At 39.7% G+C, this 26,169-nt stretch overlaps 2 protein-coding genes across 7 annotated transcripts in view; one reads left to right on the plus strand and one right to left on the minus strand.

Moving 5' to 3' along the window:
- Positions 1–25,564, minus strand: part of LOC310737846 (polymeric immunoglobulin receptor-like) — a 253,742-nt gene extending 228,178 nt beyond the window's left edge. For 2 of the 6 annotated variants that reach the window (XM_083562559.1, XM_083562560.1), the window contains exons 1-4: positions 25,216–25,562; positions 24,802–25,122; positions 23,642–23,983; positions 3,933–4,253 (exon numbers count right to left, since the gene is read on the minus strand). In XM_083562559.1, coding sequence (XP_083418685.1) covers positions 3,933–4,253; positions 23,642–23,983; positions 24,802–25,122; positions 25,216–25,258 — 1,027 coding nt within the window. In that variant the 5' untranslated portion in view covers positions 25,259–25,562. Of the gene's footprint in view, positions 1–3,932; positions 4,254–23,641; positions 23,984–24,801; positions 25,123–25,215 lie in introns of all 6 variants that reach the window. The other 4 variants (XM_083562558.1, XM_083562561.1, XM_083562562.1 and 1 more) reach the window with 4 other exon arrangements.
- Positions 1–26,169, plus strand: part of LOC310737758 (obscurin-like) — a 380,181-nt gene that overhangs the window by 82,293 nt on the left and 271,719 nt on the right. The window lies entirely within an intron of this gene.

Below are 26,169 nucleotides of genomic sequence, written 5' to 3' on the forward strand. Positions count from 1 at the left end.
TTGATTGGATGGCTACGGAGCGCACTAGTCAGAGCTCACAAACCACATCTGTACCATTCAACACAAGCTGAAATGTACAGCGGGGAAAATAAGTATTTGACACATCAGCATTTTTATCAGTAAGGTGATTTCCAAGTGGGCTATCGAGACAAAATTTTCACCAGATGTAGCTATCAGGCCAAATATTGAATTCATACAAAGAAATCAGATAATTTAAGTATACAAGTTGAGTCATAATAAATAAAGTGAAATAACACAGGGAATAAGTATTGAACACATGAAGATAACAAGGTGCAAAATGGCATAGAAAGCCAGGAGATCACCTGAAATCTGTCAGTATTGATAGAGGAACCCTGCTCCCTATCAGTACTAATTTATATCAGCTGCTTTAATCCGAATTGATGGCCTATAAAGGCTTCTCATTACCCAGGAGGCACACAGGAATACATCAGCTCGTGTGCCCGGTTTATCCGGCTTCTCACCAGGGAACTAGGGATGGTCACCGCAGATCTCCACCATCTCTCTCCCGCTCCCGAGAGCACGGGTCCGCTCCAGTGTTTCCCGGAGAGCTCGCTTCCGCACCAGAGTTTCCCAGAGTGCTCCACCCCAGGTCCTCTGGGGGATCTCCACCCTGCTCCAAACCCTGCTCCAGGCCCTCCAGGGCGGCTCCGCTCTGCCCCAGGATCTCCAGGAAAACACAGCTCTGCCCCAGGGCCTCCAGGTGAGCGCAGCTCTGCCCCAAGCTCTACTCTGCTCCTGGGCTCCTCAGAACGCTCCACTCGGCTCCAGTGTCCCACCGAGTGTGCCGTTGCATCATCACCTGGCTGCGAAGAAGACGTTGAACCGGCACCTGGCCGCAAAAAGGAGGTCGTACTGCCTCCGACTGCCTATGACGGTTCCTCTCCGGGCGACGTAACACTTCCAGGTCCCTCGGAGGATGACAAAACATCCCCGGTTCCGTGACGGTTCTGACCAGGTCCCTTTCGACCCTGGACGGACACTGGGGTCCTCCTCCGAGTGCCCTGGCCCTCCGGGCATCTGTGGGTTTTGGCCGTCAAGTGCCGCCCCCTCGGGGGGGTGATATGTCAGGGATCCACCTGCCACGCCCCCTTTTGTGGCTCTCATGCTTCCGCTCTCCCAGGCTTAACCACGCACACCTGGGGCTCGTTGTCACTCATGCCTCCGCTCTCTCTGGAGCTTCAGGCTTAATGACGCACACCTGAGGCTCATCATCACTCCACCCCGCTTCTACATAAGCTCCTCACTTTCACTCCCTCCCTCGTTATTGAATGTGTGGGTTCTATGTATGTAAAAAACTGTCAAATGAATCACCATAACTGACTGCATTGTATTCACATGGCAACTCTTTTTTATTAAAAATAATCTGACACTGCATCATTGGAGCTGGTGGTTGTAATGTGAAAACTGTGTACATTAACTCACAAACGTTCTGCTGTTCTCTCTATCAGACGGACTTTAGTGTAACTGAACTGTGGAGTAAAAGTCCTGATCAGGAGGGTTTGTGGGAAATTTAACAGTAGAATAAACAGTAGAATCACAGGGGCTTGCAGGTACCCCTGTGTTTGCATAAACAGTTTGAGGAAGCTCAGAAGGGATTGTGAGTAGTTGAAGAGAAGTGTAAATAGTGGAAAATCTAGTTTCTGACTCAGAAAGTTGTCTGGTGTCTTTAATTTCCTCAAAATCAGAAAGAGCAGGAGGAACCTGATGGAAAAGATAGAAAGAAATATAAAGGTTTTTTTTTTTACCCTAATTTGTATGGAAATAAACTTTGATATTGAATAAACTGTGATAAAGACAATCACCTCTTGATTGTTCCCTGAACATTGGACAGAAGTCCTGTGAGAAGCAGCTGTACCTCCTTAAAACAGCATTCAAGTCGGCAGAAATTAATTTTATTTTAATAGTTGATTTCAGTTTGGTTTGTAAAATTAATTACAAATAACCAATTTCCTGTAACATCTTTAATTAGTCCATTACAGGACGTCACACATCCACCTACCAGTATGACTTTATGAGATCAGATATGTAGAGCAGGAACCTGAGTTCGAGATTAAAAGCTGGACACTGGAACTGTGAGGCAGCAAAACAACCTGCTGCACCACCTGATCATGAACCACTCACACATTTGATAGTGTGTGTGTGTGTGTGTGTGTGTGTGTGTGTGTGTGTGTGTGTGTGTGTGTGTGTGTGTGTGTGTATTTATACCTTTCATCTTTCGTCCTTTCTGTAGAATCACAAGCAGGACTGAGATTCCAATCAGAAGTAGCAGTAGAATTACACATACAGTGATTATAGTGGAAGCTGAAAATCCTGGAAGAGAAACAGTCACTTTTACGTACATTCTGTACATTCATAAGGGATCAAATTCACCAGAGTCATGACGTTTTAGTACGTGTGTGATGTGCATCTGAGCGGAATCACCTCCTGAAGAAGAAGCTGGAGTAGGCTCATACAATGATGATGATGATGATGATGATGATGATGATGACAAAGATGATGAATGTTGTGTAGGTATTGAGGTTGAAACTGGGGCATGTAAATCAAAACAGTGAAACATTGATTTAGGTAATAAATAACATGTAAGTGAATCTAGTATGTAACTAATAACAGTACAAATGCAACACAATACATTTTACATTTTGTAAGTTTGTAAGAAAAACTGTATGATGGACATGGAGACAATGTGGACACAAATTTACCAATAACTGCCAGGTTGATCTGTTTGAAATAAACCCTGTATCGGTGATCAGATGTTCAGGCTGCTTCAGCTCCACACCAGAATTCACCAGAATCCTGCTCAGTTACATTTCAAATTCTCACAATGATGATTTGTTCTGTTCTGTCATCATACAGGGAGAATTTTCCCACATTTATATATTTTCTACTTTCTAGATTCAGATTAATTATAAACACAAGCAGCAGGTTGCAGCCTCTTGCAAAGAAACTTGGCGTGATTCCTGAGGGATTGTGGGTATTTACAGCTGATGTTCAAATCTCCTCCTACATGCACAGTCTTACTGATTGACTTCTCATAGGACAGATCTGCAAATCCCAACCAATGAAATCTGTGTATATGTATATAAACTAGACATTTATATAGTATATATACAGAGTAATCTGTAAGCAACATGTTGCAACTGCTAAAACACACAATTACAGTTTGTTTTCTTCTCTAACATTCAGCTTCATTACAGTTTAGTATTGCATCAGACACACTAACAGCACACGGGTATGTTCCAGTGTCCTTCACTGTTTAGTTTTGTTGGTATTTGAGTAAAACACTACTGATTTGTTCTGATGTTACAGAAAGATTTTGGTTTGTCTTTATATTCATCCTCATATCTGCACTTAATGCTGATTCCTACCCCTGTATACGCACTCACTTCTCTAGAGCCTGAGCTTCCTGTAAAATGTTCAAATTATGTTCAAACAATTACAACTGTAATGAGGTAACTTATGGTGAAAAAAGGCAGGAGTGAAATATCAGGCAATCAGAACAGTACAGAGCAATCAGAAACATAATGAAGTGTCTAAGCAAAAAAGGAAAAGAATATAATGAGCAAAGACGACATGCTCAGATACACAAATTGTAATGAAACGTCTTGCAAATGAACTGATATAAATACAAGAAGCAACTGAAAGAAGCATGAACATTCAGCTTGCAGGTTGGTTTGGATCTCATTTGCTGTTTTAAAAATAAATAAAGTTAAATGCACAGAAAGGTGATTAATATTTCAGGCAGGAAAATGGGAACATGTTTGATGTCAGTATTTAAACAGAAGAGTAAAAAGTAAAAAACATGTTAAAATGATAATACATTTTAGTAATGAAGTGTGATAACTTGGTCTTGTGTCTGCTAATGACACTGGAGCTTTGTGAAGATAAACACAAGGCAGTGGTTGGAGACTCACCTTTCTTTACTTTTAGTTCCACTGCTGTGTAAATGTCGTTTCCCAAAGATATATCAACTCCACACTGATACGTCCCAGTGTCCTCTACAGTGATCTCTCTGATCATTACGCTGAACTCTGCTGATTTGGTGTTATCAAACAGTGAGAATCTTCCTGAAGTTACCCACATGTTTTTATCTCCTGTCTTTATTAGATCAGAACAGCCTGGCGATGAACCCTTACAGAAATATTTTAGGTTTTGTGTGTAATCTGTATTATACTTGCACTTGATTAGAACGTCACCTCCTGAATATCCTGTTACTTCCTTGGAGGCTCCTCCATCTAACAAAACACCAAATATCCATCTGAGCAAAACCTTCCTTTATGTACCACTGCCGCTGATAATGAGGATTATTATAAAGTGCATTTCTTTACCTGAGTTTAAGCAGATGGTGAAGATGAGGAGGAGGATCTTCATCCTGAGGCCACACACAGATCTCCACACCAAGTCCACTTCATAAAGTTATTAAAGTTCCTGTTCTGCCACACACTGTTACTGTCTCTATCCTGCTCTGTGACTGTGCTGCATCTTTAACTGTTTTAACCAGAAACTGATGCCGTGCCCACTTCCCCTTCTATCTGCACAAGAAAGAGCTGTTCAGGAAGTGTGTGTGTGAAATATATGTGAATTGCATTAGCACAATACAAAATCTTTCTGACAAAAAACTGCCTTTGGTCAGTTCCCGTGTGTAAACAATCATACGAAGGTGTATGAGTGTTTAACTGAAGACACAGGCGAACATCGCATGACAGGCATTTCCTTTGTGTTTTGTGGTGCTTACTGTAAGAAAGGATTCCTATTCAGTTGTATTTCCGCTTTGTCTGCATCTGGCTGACTCATGTGTACATTCCACAAAATTGTCCTGTATCTGTCCCTTGACATAATTGTTGCTGGAAAGGGAACTGTGAAAATACTGCTCTGTCGCCAGTAGTCTATGATGGAGGGCAACTTTACCATTGCCATGTAAAATAAGAGCCCAATGTAGCGATAGATCTCACTCACGGTTACATCTCTGCATTTGTATTTGCGTCCCTTGGCTATTGACTTTGCAGCTTGAGCATTTGTGTTGTGGCACAGAGTTGACAACACTCTCCGGGAAAAACATTTTAAATAGACTAAATGGAGAATGAGAGTCAGAAGACCTCAGTTGAGGTCCAGGTTCACATGCGGGCAGGAATCGCAAAGTCGTGTCGTTATCTGTCCGATCCTTCAATGACATGCTGGACTGTCTGTGTGCTGCCTTTGCCCTTTTTGGAGCAGGTGCCTGATCACATCTGTTTATGAAACACACACACACACACACACACACACACACACACACACACATGAACATCACTAATTGGTGAAGTTGTTTGCATATGTCATACCATGCAATAATGATTCAAACTAAATAAAATTTAAGAAAATATAAAATATGTACTTACTCAGGATGATTCTCGGTCGAACTCAAAATGGAGCGACGCCTGCGTGGCCTGGTGTGAGTTTCCAGTGAAGGCAAGGGTGATGCAGCCACATTCCTAAAAATAACCAAACAATATATTTTAGGATGATGAATACACTTGAACAAAATATATTTGTAAGCATTCATTGTACATATAGCATTTAAACCTCAGCATTCTGGAACATCGCTGCTAGCTAACACTACATAACAGCCTTTTAGGATGATAAGTGAGACTAACCAAAACTGAACTGAGGCTAAAATATAACTTTATATAATGTCAACAATATTTAGGGCATACAATTACAAACAGTTAATGTTACAAATGAGCAGATATTGGCGGATTTTTGTTGTAACATTAAAAGGCAATGCTGACAAAAGCTAGGCAGAGATGTCTACAAACAGTATTAGATTTAAATGATCAGAATGTAAAACTTAATAAATTAATAACTTAATAACTCATCATAGCAACTTGAATCGTCGAAATCGCAATCTTCTTCGAATGAAAAGGTAAATTCTTCATCACTGTCCAAAACCATCTGTTAGTGTTAAGACGGTTTTCACACTGTTTCACACACATTCCTTTGTCTGTTCAGTGTCTATAGAATATTTACGATGTTAGTCTGTAAGGTAAACAGGGAGTCTTCTCTGGGTTCACACATCTCCGGCTAGTATATCCTCTTGACTAAACAGGAAACAACTTTAGGTCAGCTTTCTTTCCTCTGTGTGTATATATATACGTTCTCCTGCCTGCAATAAACCGAAGAAGAACATTTGCTGTGTGTGGTGTGATTCTTCCCTGATCAGAAAGGCACTACGGGCATCGCAGGTTGTATGGAAAACCTCTCCAAGAATTTAGTTTCGTTTTGGGCATGATAAAAATCTAACAGTTTTGGTGTCAGAAGCGGGATACTTTCCGGCAATATCCAAAGGGAGATCACGCATCAAGGTAAGTTTTAGGATACTTCGTTGTTTGCTGGGATTGTCCTGTTTGCCAGCCAATAGGGCTGCATGTGTGTTCGTGTCTTGGTTATGCATTAATTGTTTAATTAATTATAATTTCCTTTGGTGGGATGATTTCTTTGCGACATTGTTTTCCTCACCTTAGATGTAAGATGCAAGATTAGAATACGTTTTTTACGGTCTGTCTAATATAGGTAATATTGTCTGACGTATCCAAAAGAATCCACGATAATTTATATGCCCGAAAAAAATAAATAAATGAAAAATTATTTGTTTAAAAAAATAAATAAATAAATAAAAAAAGTGAGAAAAAAAGAGAAAAGAAATTAAAGAAAAACAGACATTTTGAAAAGACTTTCAAATTTTTCAAAAGACTTTAATCTTGTTTTGGCTTTATAGTCTATTTTTTTCTCCTAACTTACAAAATTTGTGATCCAATTGGAGAGACTGGATTACTTTTTCTGTTTGAAGACTGTGATCCCCCTGGTGCCTAGCGCAGCAGTATTGTCTGAGTGTTATTTGTTGTGTGTATTGTCTGAGTGTTAAGTTTTGTGTGTATTTATGTGGATCTTGCACTGCACCACGCTGTCTGAGATCCTCCAGCACTGCTCGACTGGTACCACCTTCTCTCAGAATGAGAGGTAAGTACACTTCAAGGCTCTTCTCTGTTCTGGCACCGAGGTGGTGGAATTAACTTCCCCTAGAAGTCTGTACAGCAGAGTCCCTGACTATCTTCAAGCGACGACTGAAGACCTACCTCTTCCTGAAATACTTAAATTAGCACTTTTCTAAGTTTGTAGAATTCAAGGGTTATATATTTATATTACTTCCCGTGGGCTCACCACCTGCAGGAGGGACCGTAAGGGACGGTGCTGTGAGGATTGGGCAGCAGTCGAAGGCGGGGGCCTGCTTAGACTGCTGCCCCCGTGACCTGAATTACGGATAAGCGGGTGAAAATGAATGAATGAATATTTATATTGAGTTTGTAATCTAGCATACCAGTGTAGATTTATTCATTACTAGAGACTCAAAGCACTTTTGTACGTCGCTCCTGATAAGGGCGTCTGCTAAAAGCCGCAAATGTAAATGTAAATGTGGATATGCGGTTGTAAGATTACCTGATGTAATAGTTGAAGCTAAATCATTACCATACACATCAGCAGAAGCTGCAGAGTTGGTCGCACTTACAAGAGCATGTCAGTTGTCTGAAGGTAAAGTAGTGACTATATACACTGATTCTAAGTATGCTTATGGTGTTGTGCATGATTTTGCCGAAACATGGAAGCAAAGAGACTTTAAAACATCTGATGGAAAGCCCATAGCGCATTTTAATCTCATAGACGACCTTTTAAAAGCTGTTCAACTCCCTGCCAAAGTGGCCATAGTGAAGGTTAAAGGACATGCAGTAGGTGATTCAGAGGAAATTCAGGGAAACACGTTAGCGGATAAAGTAGCTAGGGAAGCAGCAAAACAAGCAGTAGATTTGGACACAGTACATACAAATCCTAAGATCTCGATGATGTCACATATCTCCAATATACCAGACATTGACCTAAAGATACTTCAGAGCCAGCCTACTGAGGAGGACATAAAGTATTGGGCTTCCAAACAATGTAAATCAGATTCGGCTGGTATCATTTGATATGTAAATGGTAAAATTGCTCTGCCTAAACTAGCTTTAATAGTGTTGGTTAAGCATTACCATGGGATGTCACACATTAGCATAGCTAAAGTCATACAGGCTATAAACGCATTATACTGTATTGCTGATGTAGCTAAAACAACTGTAGTGTTTTAAATGTATAGTATCTTAAATGTGTAATATCAAAAGGCCTAAACTCATATTATTCCGCAATGGTGACATTCCTGGAGAGGCCAAAGTAAATTACTGAACCGCCTGGACAGATGGTTTTCTGTAAACAAAAGTGTTGGGAGTAGACTAAATGTTATCTTAAGACTGGTGAGAGATACGTGCTCTCACCAGTGTTGAGATAATGTTCTTAAAACAAATATGGAATGTGGTCCAGGATGTATATCTTCTTGGGAGGCGACCTCCCCGTTCACCATATACTTCGAGGTACAGGAAAACGGGATGCGCTTTATGTTTTATGATCTGGGAATGTGAGCCCTGGAAACATCTGGACATTTCAGGCTTCTCTTTACGTTCAACATTATTGCACAGTAAGCTCATATGCATCTCATTTACATTAAGAGGTGGACCCAGGAAACGGGCAAGCATTTAATGTGTGTGTGTAAGCATGGATCTGGAGTCAGACTTTGAATCAGAGCGTGCTGACTCCAGGCTTGACCCGAGGGCCTGTAAAGATGCTATATTTCTGTGCTGAATAAAAATCATTATTTACATGAAATACGGTGTCTAAGAGGAGTCCTTCCAGCCGACAACTACACCTCATCAAGACGACGAATATACAACATTTCCTGGCGTCACGAATCCTGGGCGTGTTGCGGCCTTGAAGCTTCGCGGGTCTGCTCTGATGACTGCTCCCTGATCTGTCCGGCCGGCTGAAACGGTGAGCGTTTGGGGTTCCGTTTCTCTGCTGTTGGGTCGCACCGTTAAAGGCCTGTGTGTGGGTTATTGGGTTTTGTGTTGTGTTGTGATTGTCGGTTTGGGTGGCTCTCCGTTCTAAATTGTTTGTTGCGTTGCTGGCAACGCAAAGGGGGGATTACGGGAAGATTTAAAGAAAGCAAAACGTTTAAATATAAGAGTAAAGTTGAAGTAAAGAGAAGTTACATTAATGAGAGTTAAAAAATTTAAATAACAAGAGTAAAAGCTGAAGGGAATGAGCTAAAGTAAAAAGTAAAAGGTGAATGACTCTGAGAAAGAGTTAAATATGGTAAAAAAAAGTTGAAGTAATAAAGGTAAACAGGAATATAAAGGTTGAAATAAAAAAGGAAAAGTAAGAATAAGGTTTAAAGAGGAAGCCGCAAGGTTTGGATGAAAGCCCTTTTCAGGAAGGCGATCTTAGATGGGCCGACAAAATCCTGAAACCCATTAGGTGGATTTCAGGTCAGTTCTGGGAACTGGATGATGCAGAATTAAAATTCAATTGAAGTTCCCACTCTGACTAATTAGCTGACGAGCTAGGTGATGATGCAACTGTCATTTGAATTTCTGCATATCAATAAGGTAGCAAAAATTTAATAAAGGAAGGAAAATAAAGAGAAAATAGAATAAAGGTGCGGCAAAATAGCATGCTATAACTTGGTATGACTGAGTCGACTATAGTGTATGTGGAATTTGTGTGTGTGTGTTGAGGAAAACGTGTGTGCGCTTTGAGGAAAATAAAATAAGATAAGGGGTGTGTCTCTCCCTCTCTGTGCGCGCGGAACTAAGTGTGTGTCTGTGTTTGCGCGTGTGCGCTCAGCTGCGAGTGAAGTCCCTCTTTCTCCGCTGTGAGCGAAACCCCCCCCCCCCCCCCCCTCTCCCTCTGCTTTTCTGTCTCTCTGCGTGTGAGGGTCTGCGCTCCGCTGCGGGCGGGCGGGATCCCCTCCTCTCTCTCTCTCTCTCTCTCTCTCTCTCTCTCTCTCTCTCTCTCTGAGTGTGTGTATGTGCGTTTCGCTAAAAGGGACCCCCTCCCCTCCCCCTCTGTGTCTGAATTTTTGTGTGTAAGGCTGCAGCCGTGTGTGTGTGTGAGATACGTTCTAGTAACTATAAGGATAATATTTGTCTTCTATTAAGAATAAAACAATGAGCCTCATTACATGAGAGGACTGAATCTGTTAAAACTTATGAGCTTCCTTCGGAAGACCTTTTTTCTGTTAAATAACAAAAGAAAAGATAAAAACAATGAGCCTTTTTGGGAAAATATTTTATGGCCAAATAACCTTAAACCTTTACCTATCTAAAGAGGACCTCACACACAGAAGTCAAAGCCCCTTAATACTGAATGAATAAAGATATCCCTACAGTGAGACAAAACACTCCCCTGCCCTGAATGAATAATATAATTCCCAAAAAAGGAAATTTTCAAGTAGAGAAATTAATGAGGGTGTGTGTGTGTGTGTGTGTGTGTGCGTGTATGAGCAAGTATTATAATAAAGTGATTATTGTATATGTATATGTATTGTTTGTGAGTAATACTGATTGATGAAAAGTTGGGGTGATTATTAAAGTAAAATAAATTAGAGTTTAAGCAATAATGATGTTTAGAGGTTAAAAGGAGATAAGCAATCTGTAGAGTATAAAATCCTGGCTGTTAATGGATGTTGTTTGTGTGTGTGTGGAGCATGTGGTACTAAGGTCCTGTCTGTTTTCTCTGTGTGATTTGTGGTACGTGGAACTGCTGTCCAGAACGACACATGAATAGAGGCCCACGACCGGAGCAACATGATCAACGCATGGCTCCTGTTTGACTGAGGCTAGTGCTGTTTTATCCACAAAATTTTAAGTACTTGGATGTGTATGTGAAAATATGTGTGCGTATTAAAAAATATAAATTTTTACCGTGCCGTTTGATCTCTCCGCTTGAGAAGTATCGCAGTGAATTACATTTTGTGTGTGACCTTTGTGTTATGCAGTTTAAAGGAGACTTGGCAACGGACTGACCAGTCGTGGTATTTAACTAGTAATTATTTGATTTGTACTCGGTCAAGGGTTGTTGTCGTAAGTTTTACAATTTATCTGTAGGTATTTTGTAGAAGTTAAATTTAAGTAATCTTTAATTTGGTAGTTGGTATCAATTTATGCGTACAAAAATACAGAAAGTTGTAATAATGTCGAAAATAATTACTCCTGTAGATGTGGTACAGAAGTATAATCCTTTAATTAAGGGCATCGTAAAGATGATGGAGAAATGGCATAAGCGATGGCCTGATATTGAACGACCATGGCCCCAAGAAGGGACCTTTAACCCCGAAGTAATCCAGACAATGCATGTGCTTATATCAACGTATAAAGCGGAGCAGAAAAACGGTAAGAGAGGGAAAAAGCGTATGGATAAAAGACAGATAGAGCTGGGTATTCTCAAGTTATTTGAAAATGAGGGACAGAAGCGGTCAAAGGCTGTAAATGATGAGAAAAATAAGGGTGTGGAGACCATAGAAAAAAGTGTGAAAGAGACTGAATGCACCTTTCTCTCATGTGGATTTAGTAAAGGATCCCCCACCATATGAGAAACAGATAAAGTTTGAGGACATTTATCCTCAGCTCCCAGTAATTAACCAGGAAGGTGGTTACAGTATCAGAGACCATAATGATCGGATAATAGAAACAGGGCAGGCAGATATGACTATAGAAATGTATCCAAGTACCAAAAGTAAGGGAAAAGCAACACGTTTGGGAAACAAAGGGAATCGGAGGGTTAGAAGGATAAAGGTTATGGATGATGGTGATCAGAGTGAAGGCGTAGCATTAGGTGGATATCATCCTGCTGTCAGGCGCATATTATCAAAGGCAGAAAAACAAGGAGATAGAATGAGGGATAGGGAGTTGGTAAGGAACGATAGCTCTACAGACAGTGAGGAAGGAGATAGTGATGAGGATCTGGAGAATAAGAGTGGTTTGAGAGAATTTTATTCGAAGAAATTTAGCCCGGGAATAGAGGAGCGCCGAGATAGCGCCTCAACAGAGATTGAAGGAAGCATGAGTTGACGGCTTTCGCATCTGTTCACCCCTAGGGAGTTGGAGAGGTCATATTCAAAGCAGAAAGGGTCACAGGAGAGAGAGTCTCGGAAAACAGAGAAGCATTATTCTTTACGCTCTAAAGGAAAGGATTGTGATGCATTGTGTCCAGTATTAATAAGAGGACAAAATCTAGAGTATAAGCCTTGGCAGAATACAAATATGTCTGACATACTTGAAAAGTTGCCTACTCTACAGAGTGGAGCATACCCTTGGATTACAAAGCTGGAAGAGATTATGGTGGGAACACAAATGGCTATAGGAGACATTAAGAGATTATTAGCCAGTCTTCTTGGGGTTCAAGGCATGGAGGAAGTCCTACAGAGGGCAGGACTTAATCGTTATGTGGGAACCGCTGTTAATGATTCAGAATTGTTTTCTGCAAATAGAGGTCGAGTGTGGAGAGCTTTGAAAGATATATTTCCAACGAATGTACATCCCGATAACATTTTTATTGAGCCGCTAGGTCAGGAAGAGAATCCGAGGGCCTATGTGTCAAGAGCTCATCAGGTGTGGAGAAGGATCACAGGAAATGAACCAGATTTAAACCAGATGGAGCAGTCTATTTTAAGAGCTAAAATAGAGAAGGGACTGCCCCAACCAGTAAGGAGTAAGTTAGCCGAAGTGGTCAGTCTTAGGAATGCTGTAAAGGGGACATATATAGATAACATAGCTCATCAGGTGGAATTATATCGTAAAAAAGAATTTGATCAGAAACAGCAGGATCTAGAGACCCTTAGGAAGCTTAATCAGATACAGCTGGTGGATAGTAAAAAGAAAGAGAAAAAGCAGGCTGTGATTGTGCAGGCTCCGTCCCCGGTGGATCAGGCACAATCTCAGCCATATCAGCTTCAGTATCAATTACCGCAGCCACCATCAGCAGGTCTTATGATTTCTTATCCACAGCCAGCTCCAGGTCAATTTCAGACCTGGAGAGCTCGAGGCCGTGGAACTTTTGGGAGAGGTAGAGTAGGAAGATTTAATTCAAACTTCCAACAGTCACAGGAAGCATGTTACAATTGTGGACAGATTGGTCATTTCGCCCGTGAGTGCAATAGACAAGGAGAAAATTCCAGAGGAAATTTCAGGGGCCAGTTTAGGCCATCTGGACGACTGGTGAACCCGTTTAGGGGCCCAGAACCAGGTTTTTAGGGGTACCCAGAGGATCCGAGCGGGGGATGTCAGCTGGTAGTATTAGGGCCGGAGATAGATCCAACAATAGTGGTGAAAGTAAACAATAAACCATTAGAAGTAATGGCAGATAGCGGAGCTGCTTTTACCTGTATTCGGCCTGAAGATGCTATACATCTCCCCATGTCTGGTCAATTGATTCGGACAATCGGGTTTGAGGGAATAAAACAGCTGATTCCTCTCACGGAACCAATTAAACTCTGCTATAAAAATCTGAAAACTACAATACCTATATTAGTGTCAGAACATACACCTATTGCACTTTTGGGAAGAGATGCTTTGTGTAGATTGAATTGTACTATAAAATGCACACCTGACGGGTGTGATGGGGGTTGATGACTAAGGAAACTGAAGCTTCCTCCGTATTTTGGGTTGGAAGTCTTAGTGCTGAATTTTTGGAGCCTGCTAAGTTGTGGGAAAAATTTATTATGGCAAATATGCCCAATGTGCAAATTCCAGAGTATCCACTACATTGCACGCTTAAGTATTTTAAAAATGCTGTTTAAACAAGTCCAGATGAATGGTTGAGGAGTCAGCCATACCAAGTTCAACTCAGTTCGAGCTGTATCATTTTAGGACCACAAGGAGCAGCTATGAAGGTGCACATGGATGATTATTTGGAAAAGGAATTTGATATTAAGAACAGCGTTCCACATGTGACTTTGTTGGTAGCTGAGGAGTATGATCAGAAGCATGTATTAGAGATGATGGCAGAAGCAGGGAAAGCCTTTTTTGTGCCGTTAACAGAGAATTTAACTATATGGAAGAGTGAAGATCAACGATTTATTAAGATCATGATCTCTGCTCAAGGTTTGGGACAGCCACAAACTGTGCGGCTGACACATGAGTCAATTTGTAATGTCAAAATAGACTCAGACCCCATGAGAGAGGAGATGTTGAAGCAAGTCCCAGAAAGTCTGTGGTCTCAACATAGCACGGATATAGGACTTGTGAAGTCAGCACAACCAGTGAAAGTGGAACTTAGACCAGAAGTTAAACCCCCGTGGAGAAATCAATATCCACTGAAAGAAGAGGCAATAAGGGGGATTGGATCACAAATTGAGGGACCTTTAAAAGCTGATGTTTTGAAAATAACTCAAAATCCACAGAGTAATACACCGTTGCTACCTTTGCAGAAACCTGATAATTCTTATCGTCTGGTACATGATTTAAGAGCAGTAAATGACATAGCAGCGGATTTTCCGGCAGACGGACCGGATCCACATACTTTATTAGCTCAAATTCCACCTGATGCAACACATTTTACAGTTTTAGATTTGTGTGGTGCATTTTTCAGTGTCCCACTCAGTGCTGAAAGTCAGGGATTGTTTGGGTTTACGTACAATGGACAGAGTTATGAATACAGAAGATTGCCACAAGGGTTTAAGCATAGTCCTCATATTTTCAACAAAGTATTGAATGATGATTTGACAGGGATAGATCAGGTATTGAAAAGTACTGTTGTTCAATACGTGGATGATATTATTATTTGTTCACCAGATAAGAAAACGTGTCACAAGGACTCAATTAAACTGCTACAGATACTGGCTGAGAAGGGACATAAGGCCTCTCAGAAAAAGTTACAGTATTGTCAAGAGAAGGTAGTTTATTTGGGTCAGACAATAATGCAGGGACATAGAAGCAACTCCAGCAACCAGGTAGAAGCTATCCGTAAGGCACCAAAACCTAGGACTGTCAGAGAGTTGATGACATTTCTTGGTATTGCTGGCTATTCCTCAGTATGGGTGGAGGATTATGCTAGTTTAACAGGGCCTTTGAGAGCTATGATTAAAGACACTGGTAATGCTCAGCTTCATTGTAATCTTACCTGGACGCAGGATGGCCTTTTGTCATTTGAAACGATTAAACAGAGACTGCAGGAGGCTCCAGCGTTAACACTTCCTGACTACACAAATAATTTTTTGTTGTATGTATCTACTTCAACCGGAGGTAAATATGCATGTGCAGTTCTTTGTCAGCCAACAGGTATTGGGACAAGCCCCCAACCCATTTCTTATCATTCCACCGCATATTCAGAAGTTAAGCTAGGGCTACCATGGTGTTATCGTACAATGGTAGGGGTCTATTTGATGTACGATAAAGCTTCATCTGTCACCATGGGTTACCCAGTAACAATCCTAACCCATCATAGCCTTAGAAATCTCTTGAACTATGGTAAATACACATTAACTATGCCTAGACTCAGAGATTACTATAGACTCCTAGAGCAGGAAGATGTTACTCTAGTGAGATGTGCTACAGTGAACCCAGCTGAAACTTTGCCAACTCTAGAAGATGGCGAACCCCATGACTGTGTACAAGAAGCAGAAAAATATTCAAGGCTTCGATCAGATCTGCAAGCCCTCCCGCTGCGTGAGTCAGATTTGGAGTACTGGACTGATGGGTCCTGCTATCGGGTGGGAGATAAATTGAGTGCTGGCTACGCAGTGGTAAGAGCACAAGGAGCAGGATGTGTAGTAGAAAAAGCTGAAGTTATACCACAGCCTGCATCTGCTCAGCTTGCTGAACTTGTGGGGCTAACTGAAGCATGTCTGCTAGCCGAAGGCAAGCGAGTGACAATATATACTGATTCCACGTATGCGCATAATGTGTGCCACTTGTTTGGAGCTTTATGGAAGAACCGAGGGTTTAAGAAGACAGATGGTTCTCCAATACATCATGCTCAAATAATGAAGCTGTTACATGCTATGATGAGACCTAAAGAAATAGCAATAGCTAAGTGTGCAGCACATAGGATGGATATGTCAAGGGTCACTCAAGGAAAAAGGCGGCTGATGAAGCTGCTAAGGCTGTCACAGGAGCGGACAAATTGGGTAAAGTGTTTCTGGTTACTCATGGAGTGGATTTGGAAGATAAAATTACCATTAGAGATGTGATTTTAATGCAGGAAGCTGCTCCGGCCATGGATAAACAGTTGTGGCTAGATCGAGGTGCTACTCAGGATTCTGCTGGTCTCTGGAGAAATCATGAGGGACTGATAATAGCACCTCCAGATTTGTTGGGTCTGATGATTCAGGAAGCACATGGGTTAGCTCATGTGGCAAGGGGGGAAGTAAGAAGGAAAATCATGGAGGAATATGGTTTTTAGGCACCCTGTTTACTTGAACAGATCGATTATGTCATAGGTAGGTGCGTTATCTGCTTGAAAAATAACGTTTGAAGGTGTGTGCCAGTTCCTCCTGGGCACATTCCCACTCCGAGGGGTCCTATGCGTGAATTAGTTGTGGATTTTGTTGATAAGACCAGTTGCAGGAAAAAGGTATATGTTGGTCGTCGTGGATAGGTTTTCTCGTTGGCCTGAGGCCTGTCCAACTAAGCGAAAGGATGCTCAGTCTGTTGCCAAGTTTTTGTGCAGAGAGGTTATAAGCAGGTGGGGACTTCTGGATTGAATATCCTCAGATAATGGTAAAGAATTTGTGGATAAAACAGTCAAATTAATCTTACAAAAGTTGGAAATTAAACAGCGTCTTGGAGCAGTGTACCACCCACAAAGTCAAGGAATGTGTGAAAGAATGAATGGTGTTTTAAAGAATCGCATTGTTAAGATCTGTCAGCATACGGGTTTAAATTGGGTAGCAGCGCTTCCGTTGGCACTGATGGCGTGTCGATCAAGTGAGCTGCGTGATTTGCATATGACACCTCATGAGTTGCTAACGGGAAGACGGATGCCGACTCCTTGTTTGCGTACCAGTGGGAAAGGTCCAAGTCTAGCACTTTTGGAAGACGAAATGCGAACTTATGTAACATATATGGTCAGCTTACATAAAAAGATATCCACATATGTTTTTGATAGGCAGAGGAAAGACGAGGCGCAGCAGAGACTTGATGAGCAAAAGAGCACCACAGTGCAACCCGGAGACAAGGTGTTTGTGAAAGTGTTTAGAAGAAAGTGGTATAACAAACGTCGGGAAGGACCATTTGAAGTGGTCCGCAGTACTGGAACAGCGGTCCAGGTCAAAGGGTTTCCAACGTGGTATAATTTATCACATTGTGTTAAAGCACCGAAAGAGGAGATAACGTGTTCCCAGAGTCAAGATGTTGAAGGTTCAAGAGAGTTGGAAGAAGGTATGGGTGAGCATGCAGCAGGAGAAGAGATGCATGACAATAACCAGAGTCAAATCCCAGAAGGGGAGGTTGTCCGTGATATGGGCAATGTTAATGATGCTGTGTACGCTTTTGATGATGCCAGAAATGACAGTACATTTAACGGACAGGAAAGAACATTGGGGGACATTGATTTCCAGCAGGTTCCCGAATCAGCAGAGCCTGTGGCAGTGGAGAGAAAAGCGTCACAGGTTAAGAAGGACTGGACTCAACTGCAGGAGAATCAAGGGAGACAGCTGAAAGAAGGAGTCCGAGACCGGCTCGGAGAAGGGTTAGACCAAAACGATACGAGAACTAGAGCCCATGTGGCTATAGTTCCTCAGCAGATCGCTACAACACCCTCTCCTCCGAAGGTTGTCATCAGAGCTAAGTTAGGGAAAGCGGTTGTTCTTCCTTGTCAATGTGGAAGATGGAATGTTGGTAGTACTAATTCTCCTAAGTGGAGGAATAATCGTGGTGAAGATGTGTTGTTGACAGGACCTGAATTTGAAAGTGTGCCTCACGATCAAAGAAAGTATTTTTTGTACAATGACATGAAGTTGGTGAAGATGCAGACGGATTGTTCACTAGTCTTGCGTAATGCTAACTAAGAATGTTGATACATCAACCCAGACTACTACTTTGTCACAGATAAAGCTTGTCACTACAGCTCTGGATACAACTACGAGTGTTAATACATCAACCCAGACTACTCCTACTTTATCTACGATTGTAAAAGTGTATAATGATACAACAGTGCCAATACCTTTGATGCCTGTGAAGTTTGTAAACATAACACAGGCACCGGACATAGTGACCTAAGAGTCGACAGAAGTGTTAAATATGACTCAGGAACCTATGTTGAAAACAAAGCCTACAGTAAATGGTAGTGAAGAGACCTTTGAAGCCGGGCAACAGATGTGGGATGAGCATGTTGTAGCCTCAGCTGAGATAACTCAGGAAAATATATTAGATACAATGAGTGACTATTTTAATTCTACTCAAATTCGTACTTTGCAAAAGAGAGACAGTGACTGGAAAGCATATGGTTTCGATTCATCGGTGTTACAGATTGCTGACCCCTGGGCAGGTAGGAACTTGTGGTTTCAGCAAATACCTCATTCTGTTAGATCAGTTAGAAATTTATTGCTTCATCCCCACCTGCTTATAACCTAAGCTATCCTAGGACAATGAGGACAATGTCCATTGTTAAAAGTGCAATACAAATACATTTTAATAAAACTGAACTGAACTACAGTTCTTCAATAACAAATAAGATTCAGACGTAAAGTTGTGGCAAAAAAATAAATTGAAAAAAATTATCTTCTATTAGTGTAGGAGCTTGAAATCAATGGTGGTTGTACAGGTACCATACTGTCATTAACTGAAGCTAATAGAGTTGTAGAGGTTTGTCAGTGTAGCCAAATCAGTGAGAGGCGCTGTTGTGCATACTCATTAAGCAACTATAAATTTTGATGGATAAAAATGGATCACTATAGTCATTCAACTTATACCCCAATATCATTGTGCAATGTCAATAGTAGATATACATATGTTAATACAAAAATCTTTAAAGACACAACAGTATGCCAGTATCATTTCAGACCAATGTAGCAAAAAGTACATCAAACACTTCTCACCTATGTAAAACAGACATGCTGGCTATATTATTGGTTGTGCAGTGGGTATAAGAGGTCAAACCACTAGAAGATTTAGTCTATTCTGATTCATTTTCAGCACTGTCAAGTTTGAAAAATCTTAAATCCTCGTCAAGGCAGGCTAATGTATTAATTAATTAATTTATAATACAAAATCTGCTTAGAATGTACCAGTGAGCTATAGAAATACTTGGTTCAGCACCACTTGCAGTAGATGGACTGCAATTCAGGGAGCTCAATGCAGATGGGACACCTCAGTTTATTGCACCACACTCTGGAGAACATGACTGTCCTGCTTGGTGCTGCTCCCAAAGCAAGCTGTAATGTTTTTTTTTGGGATGCTCTCAATGGTGCAGGTGTAAAAGATCCTGGGCAAGCAGGAGGGCAGTTTAAAGTCTCTAGGCCATTTAAGGTGGAATAGAAGTTAATGAACTTTCTTCACAAGGGTGTTGCTGTGACAGAATCATATATTGTTTTGTAGATTGTAGACTGGGGACCTGTTAATCTTAAAGGGGTGCAGCTCCTCTTCTGCTTTTTGTTTGTCTTAGGTCCTTCATCAGTAATTTTGTAATGCTGACATTAATGATGAAATTGTTCTCTAGGCATGAGTACTCCAGGATTTTATATCTCCTATGAGTAGGACTACTTCTTGTTTCTTTCTATTTTTGTGTGTATTGTGTTCCTTCTTTTCTTTATTAAGCCATTGCTTGCCTGGTTCTATGACATAATTACTAATGTAACTTGGGATTTTCTACTCATAAAATTTGGATTTACATAGTCTGGTCATTTGATAGTGCTCCTACCTCATCATAGCAGGATCAGGAATATTCATAAAGATTTCACACACAATCTAAAATGTCAGGAACTCTGGCTTTCTAAATAATAAAGAGAAGCAAAAATTGTTGAATGCTCTTTTGACTACAATAACTAATTTTACTGTTTATTCACTGCATTTTCTTGAAGATTTATTGTTTCTACATGTAACAATAATGATTGTGGTGTAAGATGAAAAAGAAGCGTGACATAATCCCTATCCAATAATCTATCCACATAAAGCAGTGTAACTGACTGAAGTATATTCACATGAGTCCTCATCCTTAATGCTTATAACTGCATTATTAGAGTTGGTGGAATTGCTATACATAATCACTGTTGTGTACATCAGACCTTCAGCAGATTTCTCCCCCTCATATTCACACACTGCAAGAGGAACCTGAAAGAAAAGAGATATCAACATATACTCATGTTTTCACACTTTGCTTTTTTTTTTCAAAATGAACATGAACACTGATGAAGATAATTATCCCTTTGTCATTTCCCGATTTGTGATCAAAATGCCTACAAAAAGAAACTGTAGTACCAATAGAACCTGCCAAAACAAAAGCAGTCAAGTAATCAGTAGTTAATACTGTTTAATTTTTTAACAGTGTGTGTTACAGTGTGTACAGATAAACATAATATAATGTTTATGGGGGTGAATTTAAAATTATGGTAAAATTAAACATGATTAAACAGTGAATCAAGCACTAAATTTGTTCTTTATGGAAGTAGTTAGTGTTAAATTAAATTAAATTAAATTAAATTAAATTAAATTAAAAAAATTTTTTTTAATTAATTATTTCAAGAAAAAGATAAGTTGATTTTGAATTTGATGTCTAAAAAAATGAAAAACAACATAAACCCCTCAATATTTTTACATCATTTAGCAAGTAAAATACATTTTAATAGACAGGGATGGGCTTTTTAAAAAAATACAAATGAATAATATCTCCAGGTTACATGTCTGTACTGCCCTCCAATCTCATTAAATATAGTAAGTCAGGATATACGTATCTTCTTAGCTTCCTTTAATAGAAACTCTTGTTGAGCTTATAAGCTAAGAAATATGTTATCTATATCTGATGCAGAGAAGCTCGTCCATGCGTTTATGACCTCTAGAATAGACTACTGTAATGCATTACTAGGTGGATGTCCTGCATCATTAATAAACAAGCTTCAGTTAGTTCAGAATGCCGCAGCAAGAGTTCTTACTAGGTCAAGAAAATATGATCATATAACCCCAATCTTATCGTCCCTACATTGGCTTCCTATTAAGTTTCGAATAGACTACAAACTACTGCTACTCACTTATAAAGCACTAAATGGTTTGGCTCCCATGTATCTATCCAGTCTCTTAACACGCTACAATCCGTCACGCTCCCTGAGATCTCAAAACTCTGGGCTTCTAGTAGTTCCTAGAATAGCAAAGTCCACTGAAGGCGGTAGAGCATTTTCACATTTAGCTCCTAAACTCTGGAATAGTCTTCCTGACAGTGTTCGGGGTTCAGATACACTCTCCCAGTTTAAGTGCAGATTAAAAACATATCTTTTTAGCAAAGCCTACACATAACACACATCACACACATCACATCACAACCTTGTGCTCCAGAACATCTGATCACATGCACATTATCAACTTGTGCTGTTAATATCATGAACAGCAGCTACGCTAATTCCTCTCCACTGCTTCTCTTTCTCTCCCCATCCCGAGGCTTCCTGAGGTTTGGCCAGCTCCAGTCACGTCCCACCTCATGAAGATTATGGACCTATGGATGATCATGGAGAAGTAGATGCCGAGTGTTTAAAGGCCCTGGCATGGAGAAGCTGATGCTGGATCTATGATGATCACAAATTGTTCTGTATTGTTGAAAGATTTATGACCAAACTTTTGATGTCACCCATATGAGGATGGGTTCCCCTTTGAGTCTGGTTCCTCTCAAGGTTTCTTCCTCATATCATCTAAGGGAGTTTTTCCTTGCCACTGTCGCCACAGCTGCTCATCAGGGACAAACGCACACCATTCACCTTCACTGTTGTTTTCTGTAAAGCTGCTTTGAGACAATGTCTGTTGTGAAAAGCGCTATACAAATAAACTTGACTTGACTTGACTTGACTTATAAAACAAACAAAAAAGACTATTGCAGCTGTAACAATCTTTTCCATGTGCTCCGACACTTATTATAACTTCCTGGTCAATAAAAAACATAAAAATTCACTAGAGGTCATCAGAATATGTGTTATAGATCACATAAATACAAGAACCAGCCATGTAAGAAGCAGAGAATGGATGCTTTTATTGAAACTGCAAATATAAAAAAGCTTTTCATAAACAAAAACAAAACACCAGGTAACAAAACAGGAACATAAAAACATAACCTGAGCAAGAAGGTAAAACCGGTTATAGACAACAGCAACCAGGAAAGACAAACTTTAATAATGCTGTAAAACAGATGTTGTATACAGTTAATATCAAGTCAATGTAATATCTTTAATTAGGTGAATGATCAGTAACATGTACATGTAACAGTAACATGTAGAATTGGCTGATGGAAATCATAGTTTAGCATCATAATCCTGACAGAACACAAAGTTGAAAGGCCCACTGTACAGAAACATCATCATAAAACCACTAAGATCAACCATTCAACCAGTGGCTAATACTTAACATTGTTTACAGGATTCTGCCTGCCTGACAGGACCCAATCACCTACCGATTAAAACATTTCAGCTTGAACTGCTTTTAGTAAATTCCATAAAGAAGAAACCAAGCATTTCTAGATTTGACCATGGAATTTAGATAAGTGTGCAAACTATGGGAAACTAGGAAAATATTTTTGTTAAAGAATAAGCAAAATAATAATAAGATGTGATTGCAAATGGTTAAGAAGATGAAGTCATGTGACTGAAGCATATACACATTAAACATCTTCCTTAAACTATGTAACTGCATCATTAGAGCTGGTGGCATTGGAGTGAAAACTCACTGTTGCATAAGAAAAACCTTGAGTCAAACATGAGCTGTGGAGTAGATTTCCTATTATAGGGACCACCCAGCTTGTTTTCTGTGCTCATTTTAAAAGCATGCATGGCTGATGATATAGGGGTGCATTATTGCTTACATATCTGGAAAGGCACCATCAATGCTAAAAGGTATATACAGGTTTTAGAGCAACAAATGCCTCCATCCAATGTCTTTTTCAGGAAAGGCTATGCATATTTGAGCAAGACAGACCACAAAACCACATACTGCATTCATTACTGCAGCATATCTTCAAAAAATAAGATTCTGTGTGCTGAAATGACCTCCCTGCATTCCAGAATTTCTTCATTTCAAAGCATTTAGTGCATCATTAAACAGGAAATATGACAAAGAAGACCCAGGACTGTTGTAGATAGAATCTTGGGACAACATTCCTCTCCCAAAACTGTAGCAATTGCTATTCAGTTTCCAGACATATACAGCTTGTTATCTTTCTCAGTTAAAAAATTCCTTTGTGCATAAAATATTGCTGTATTGATTAGCAAATCATTGCATTTTGTTTTTATTGACATTTTATGATCCTTATACATTTCATAATCTCAGGAAGTGAAGTAAATATACATGTGCACATCAAAAACAGAAAACAGACTCTGAGCCTAATAAAAAAATCTGCAGGAGGAGTCAGAATAGCAGCTACATCAGTTCTAGAATTTCTTTCTAGAAATAACTGCTCAATTTGTAACGCCATTGATTATAATCACCAAAATATCACAGGCTAGTCCTGGTTAGGATGTGCACTTTTTTATGCCTCACATAAAGTCTCGCTAATGTCTCAATAGTTAATGCAGTGTGTCTCTGTGTCTCAACAAACTCACCAGTAACTATCAGGTTGATCTGTGTGAAATAAACCTTGTATCCATGATCAGATGTCCAGGCTGCTTCAGCTCCACACCAGAATACACCAGAGTCTGTTTTAGCTACATTTCTAAAACTCACAGTGAAGATTTGTTCTGTTCTGTCATCATACAGGGAGAATTTCCCCACATTTACATCTTTTCTACTTTCTGTAACAGATATTTTATAAGGACATACAGCAGCTGCATGCCTATTGCAGAGAAACTTGGGATAATTCCTGAGGGATTCTGGGTATTTACAGTTGATGTTTAAATCTTCTCCTGCTTGGACAGTCTTACTGATGGACTTCTCATAGGACAGATCTGCAATTCACAACCAATCAAATCAATTTATTTGTGTGGTGGCCTTGGCAAACAGTACATTTCAATATTTTCTACTGTTTCTGAAGGTTAGGGAAGCTACAGATGTTTTTAATCTGAAATGTATTTCTCTTTTGTTTGGTTCTAAATTTAGTGATCTGGTGACCCAGAATATAACTTTCACAAATCAATAGTCACAAGTACAGGTTACTGTGTCTCTTACATGGCTGATCTGTGTGAAATAAATCTTCAGCTCCACGCTTGCTTTAGTTCCAGTTACTTTTTTTTTTTTTATTGTTCTCTAGTTTTTATGATCTTAAACATTGTTTAAAAAAAAAAAAAAAAGGTTTGGGTTAAGGATGAGGTTAGAAGAAGCACAAAACATTAAACATTTATTATCATTCTAAATCAGTAGACAAACTCATGGGCAAGAAAATAACAAAAAGACATCAAAAGAGAAACAAATATAAAAAAACTTGTGGGAAAAACTCAACAAATAATGGATGGGATCAGAATCATAAATGATTAAATGTGAATGAATTAAAATCTATTAACTGAAGGTAAAAATGTTTAATAGGACACAGGTAAGTTCAGTAAGCAGAGAATGTTTTGGATTTAACTGGACAGTTGAATGATAGTCAGAAATTGAAGTTAAGATGCATTACTTGGTTTTATCAATACAGAATAAAATCCAATATTGTAACTATTATAAAATACAGAAAAAAAATACAGCGAACTGAAGTGTGATTACTTGGTCTTGTGTCTGCTAATGACACTAGAGCTTTGTGAAGATAAACAGAAGGCAGTGGCTGGAGACTCACCTTCATTTACTTTTAGTTCCACTGGTGTGTAAATGTCCTTTCCCCGAGATATTTCAACTCCACACTGATACGTCCCAGTGTCCTCTACAGTGATCTCTCTGATCATCACCCAGAACTCTGCTGATTTGGTGTCATCAAACAGTGAGAATCTTCCTGAAGTTACCCACATGTTTTTATCGCCTGTCTTTATTAGATCAGAACAGCCTGGCCATGAACCCTTACAGAAATATTTTAGGTTTTGTGTGTATTCTGTATCATACTTGCACTTGATAAGGACTCCACCTCCTGAATATCCTGTTACTTCCTTGGAGTCTCCTCCATCTAACAAAACACCAAATATCCATCTGAGCAAAACTTTCCTTCATGTAACACTGCTGCAAATAGTGGGGATTATTATAAAGTGCATTTCCTTACCTGAGATTAGGCAGAAGGTAAAGATGAGGAGGAGGATCTTCATCCTGAGTTCACACTTACAGATCTCCACACCAACTCCACTTCAAAAAGATTTTAATGCTCCTGTTCTGCTACACACTGTTACTGTCTCTGTCCTGGTCTGTGAATATGCTGATTTTTAACAGAGTCTTTACTGGAAACTAAAGCTGCGCCCATTTCCCCTTTTAGCTGTGTGAGAAAGAGCTGTTCAGGAAGTGTGTGAAATATGTGTGAACTACATAAGCATCATTCCAAACATTTAACATTTCTGACACAGCATGAGCCTCTGATCAGTTCCAGTGTGTAAACACTCATATGAAGGTGTAGGAGTGTTTAATATCTGAATTCTGCATGTGAACATCTTTCTCCATGTGAGTTATTTTTCCTCTCAGTGCTCCAGGTTTAACTTCACTGAGGATAATTAATACTCCATGCCAGTGTGTACTGCTCTAATGCCAGAAAGCCTCTACTGCCCTCTAGAGCACAAAACATATAGCAGTGACTGTTGCTGTTTTGGGAATAACACCTCTACATATTCACACAATCAAATTTTATGTTAAGCTTCTTCACAGCAGCATCACTCTCAGTTCACATGCAGACGCTTGCAGGGCGATTCTACAATTATAATGTCATTTATTTGTCATGATATTTTTCCAATTATATCATTTACAAACACGTAAACCCAAAAGACATTTGTAAAATCGGTAGTGTCATTTAAAACAACAACAAAAAATAAAAAATTTAATAAAAAAAACCCACAAATGAAAGAACATGAAAAAACAGCACCTCATTTAAAATTGCATTTTATGACCTATACATTATTTTATTAAAAAAATAATATTAAATAAACAATTTAGGTAGAAAGAAATGTTCATGATATGTTTAACAGGAAGTGGCATTATTTCCTGACGTTTCCTGAAGATCCTGTAAAGAAGA

This window comes from Silurus aristotelis, assembly GCF_946808225.1.
Source record: "Silurus aristotelis genome assembly, chromosome: 2".
Taxonomy (NCBI): Eukaryota; Metazoa; Chordata; class Actinopteri; order Siluriformes; family Siluridae; genus Silurus; species Silurus aristotelis.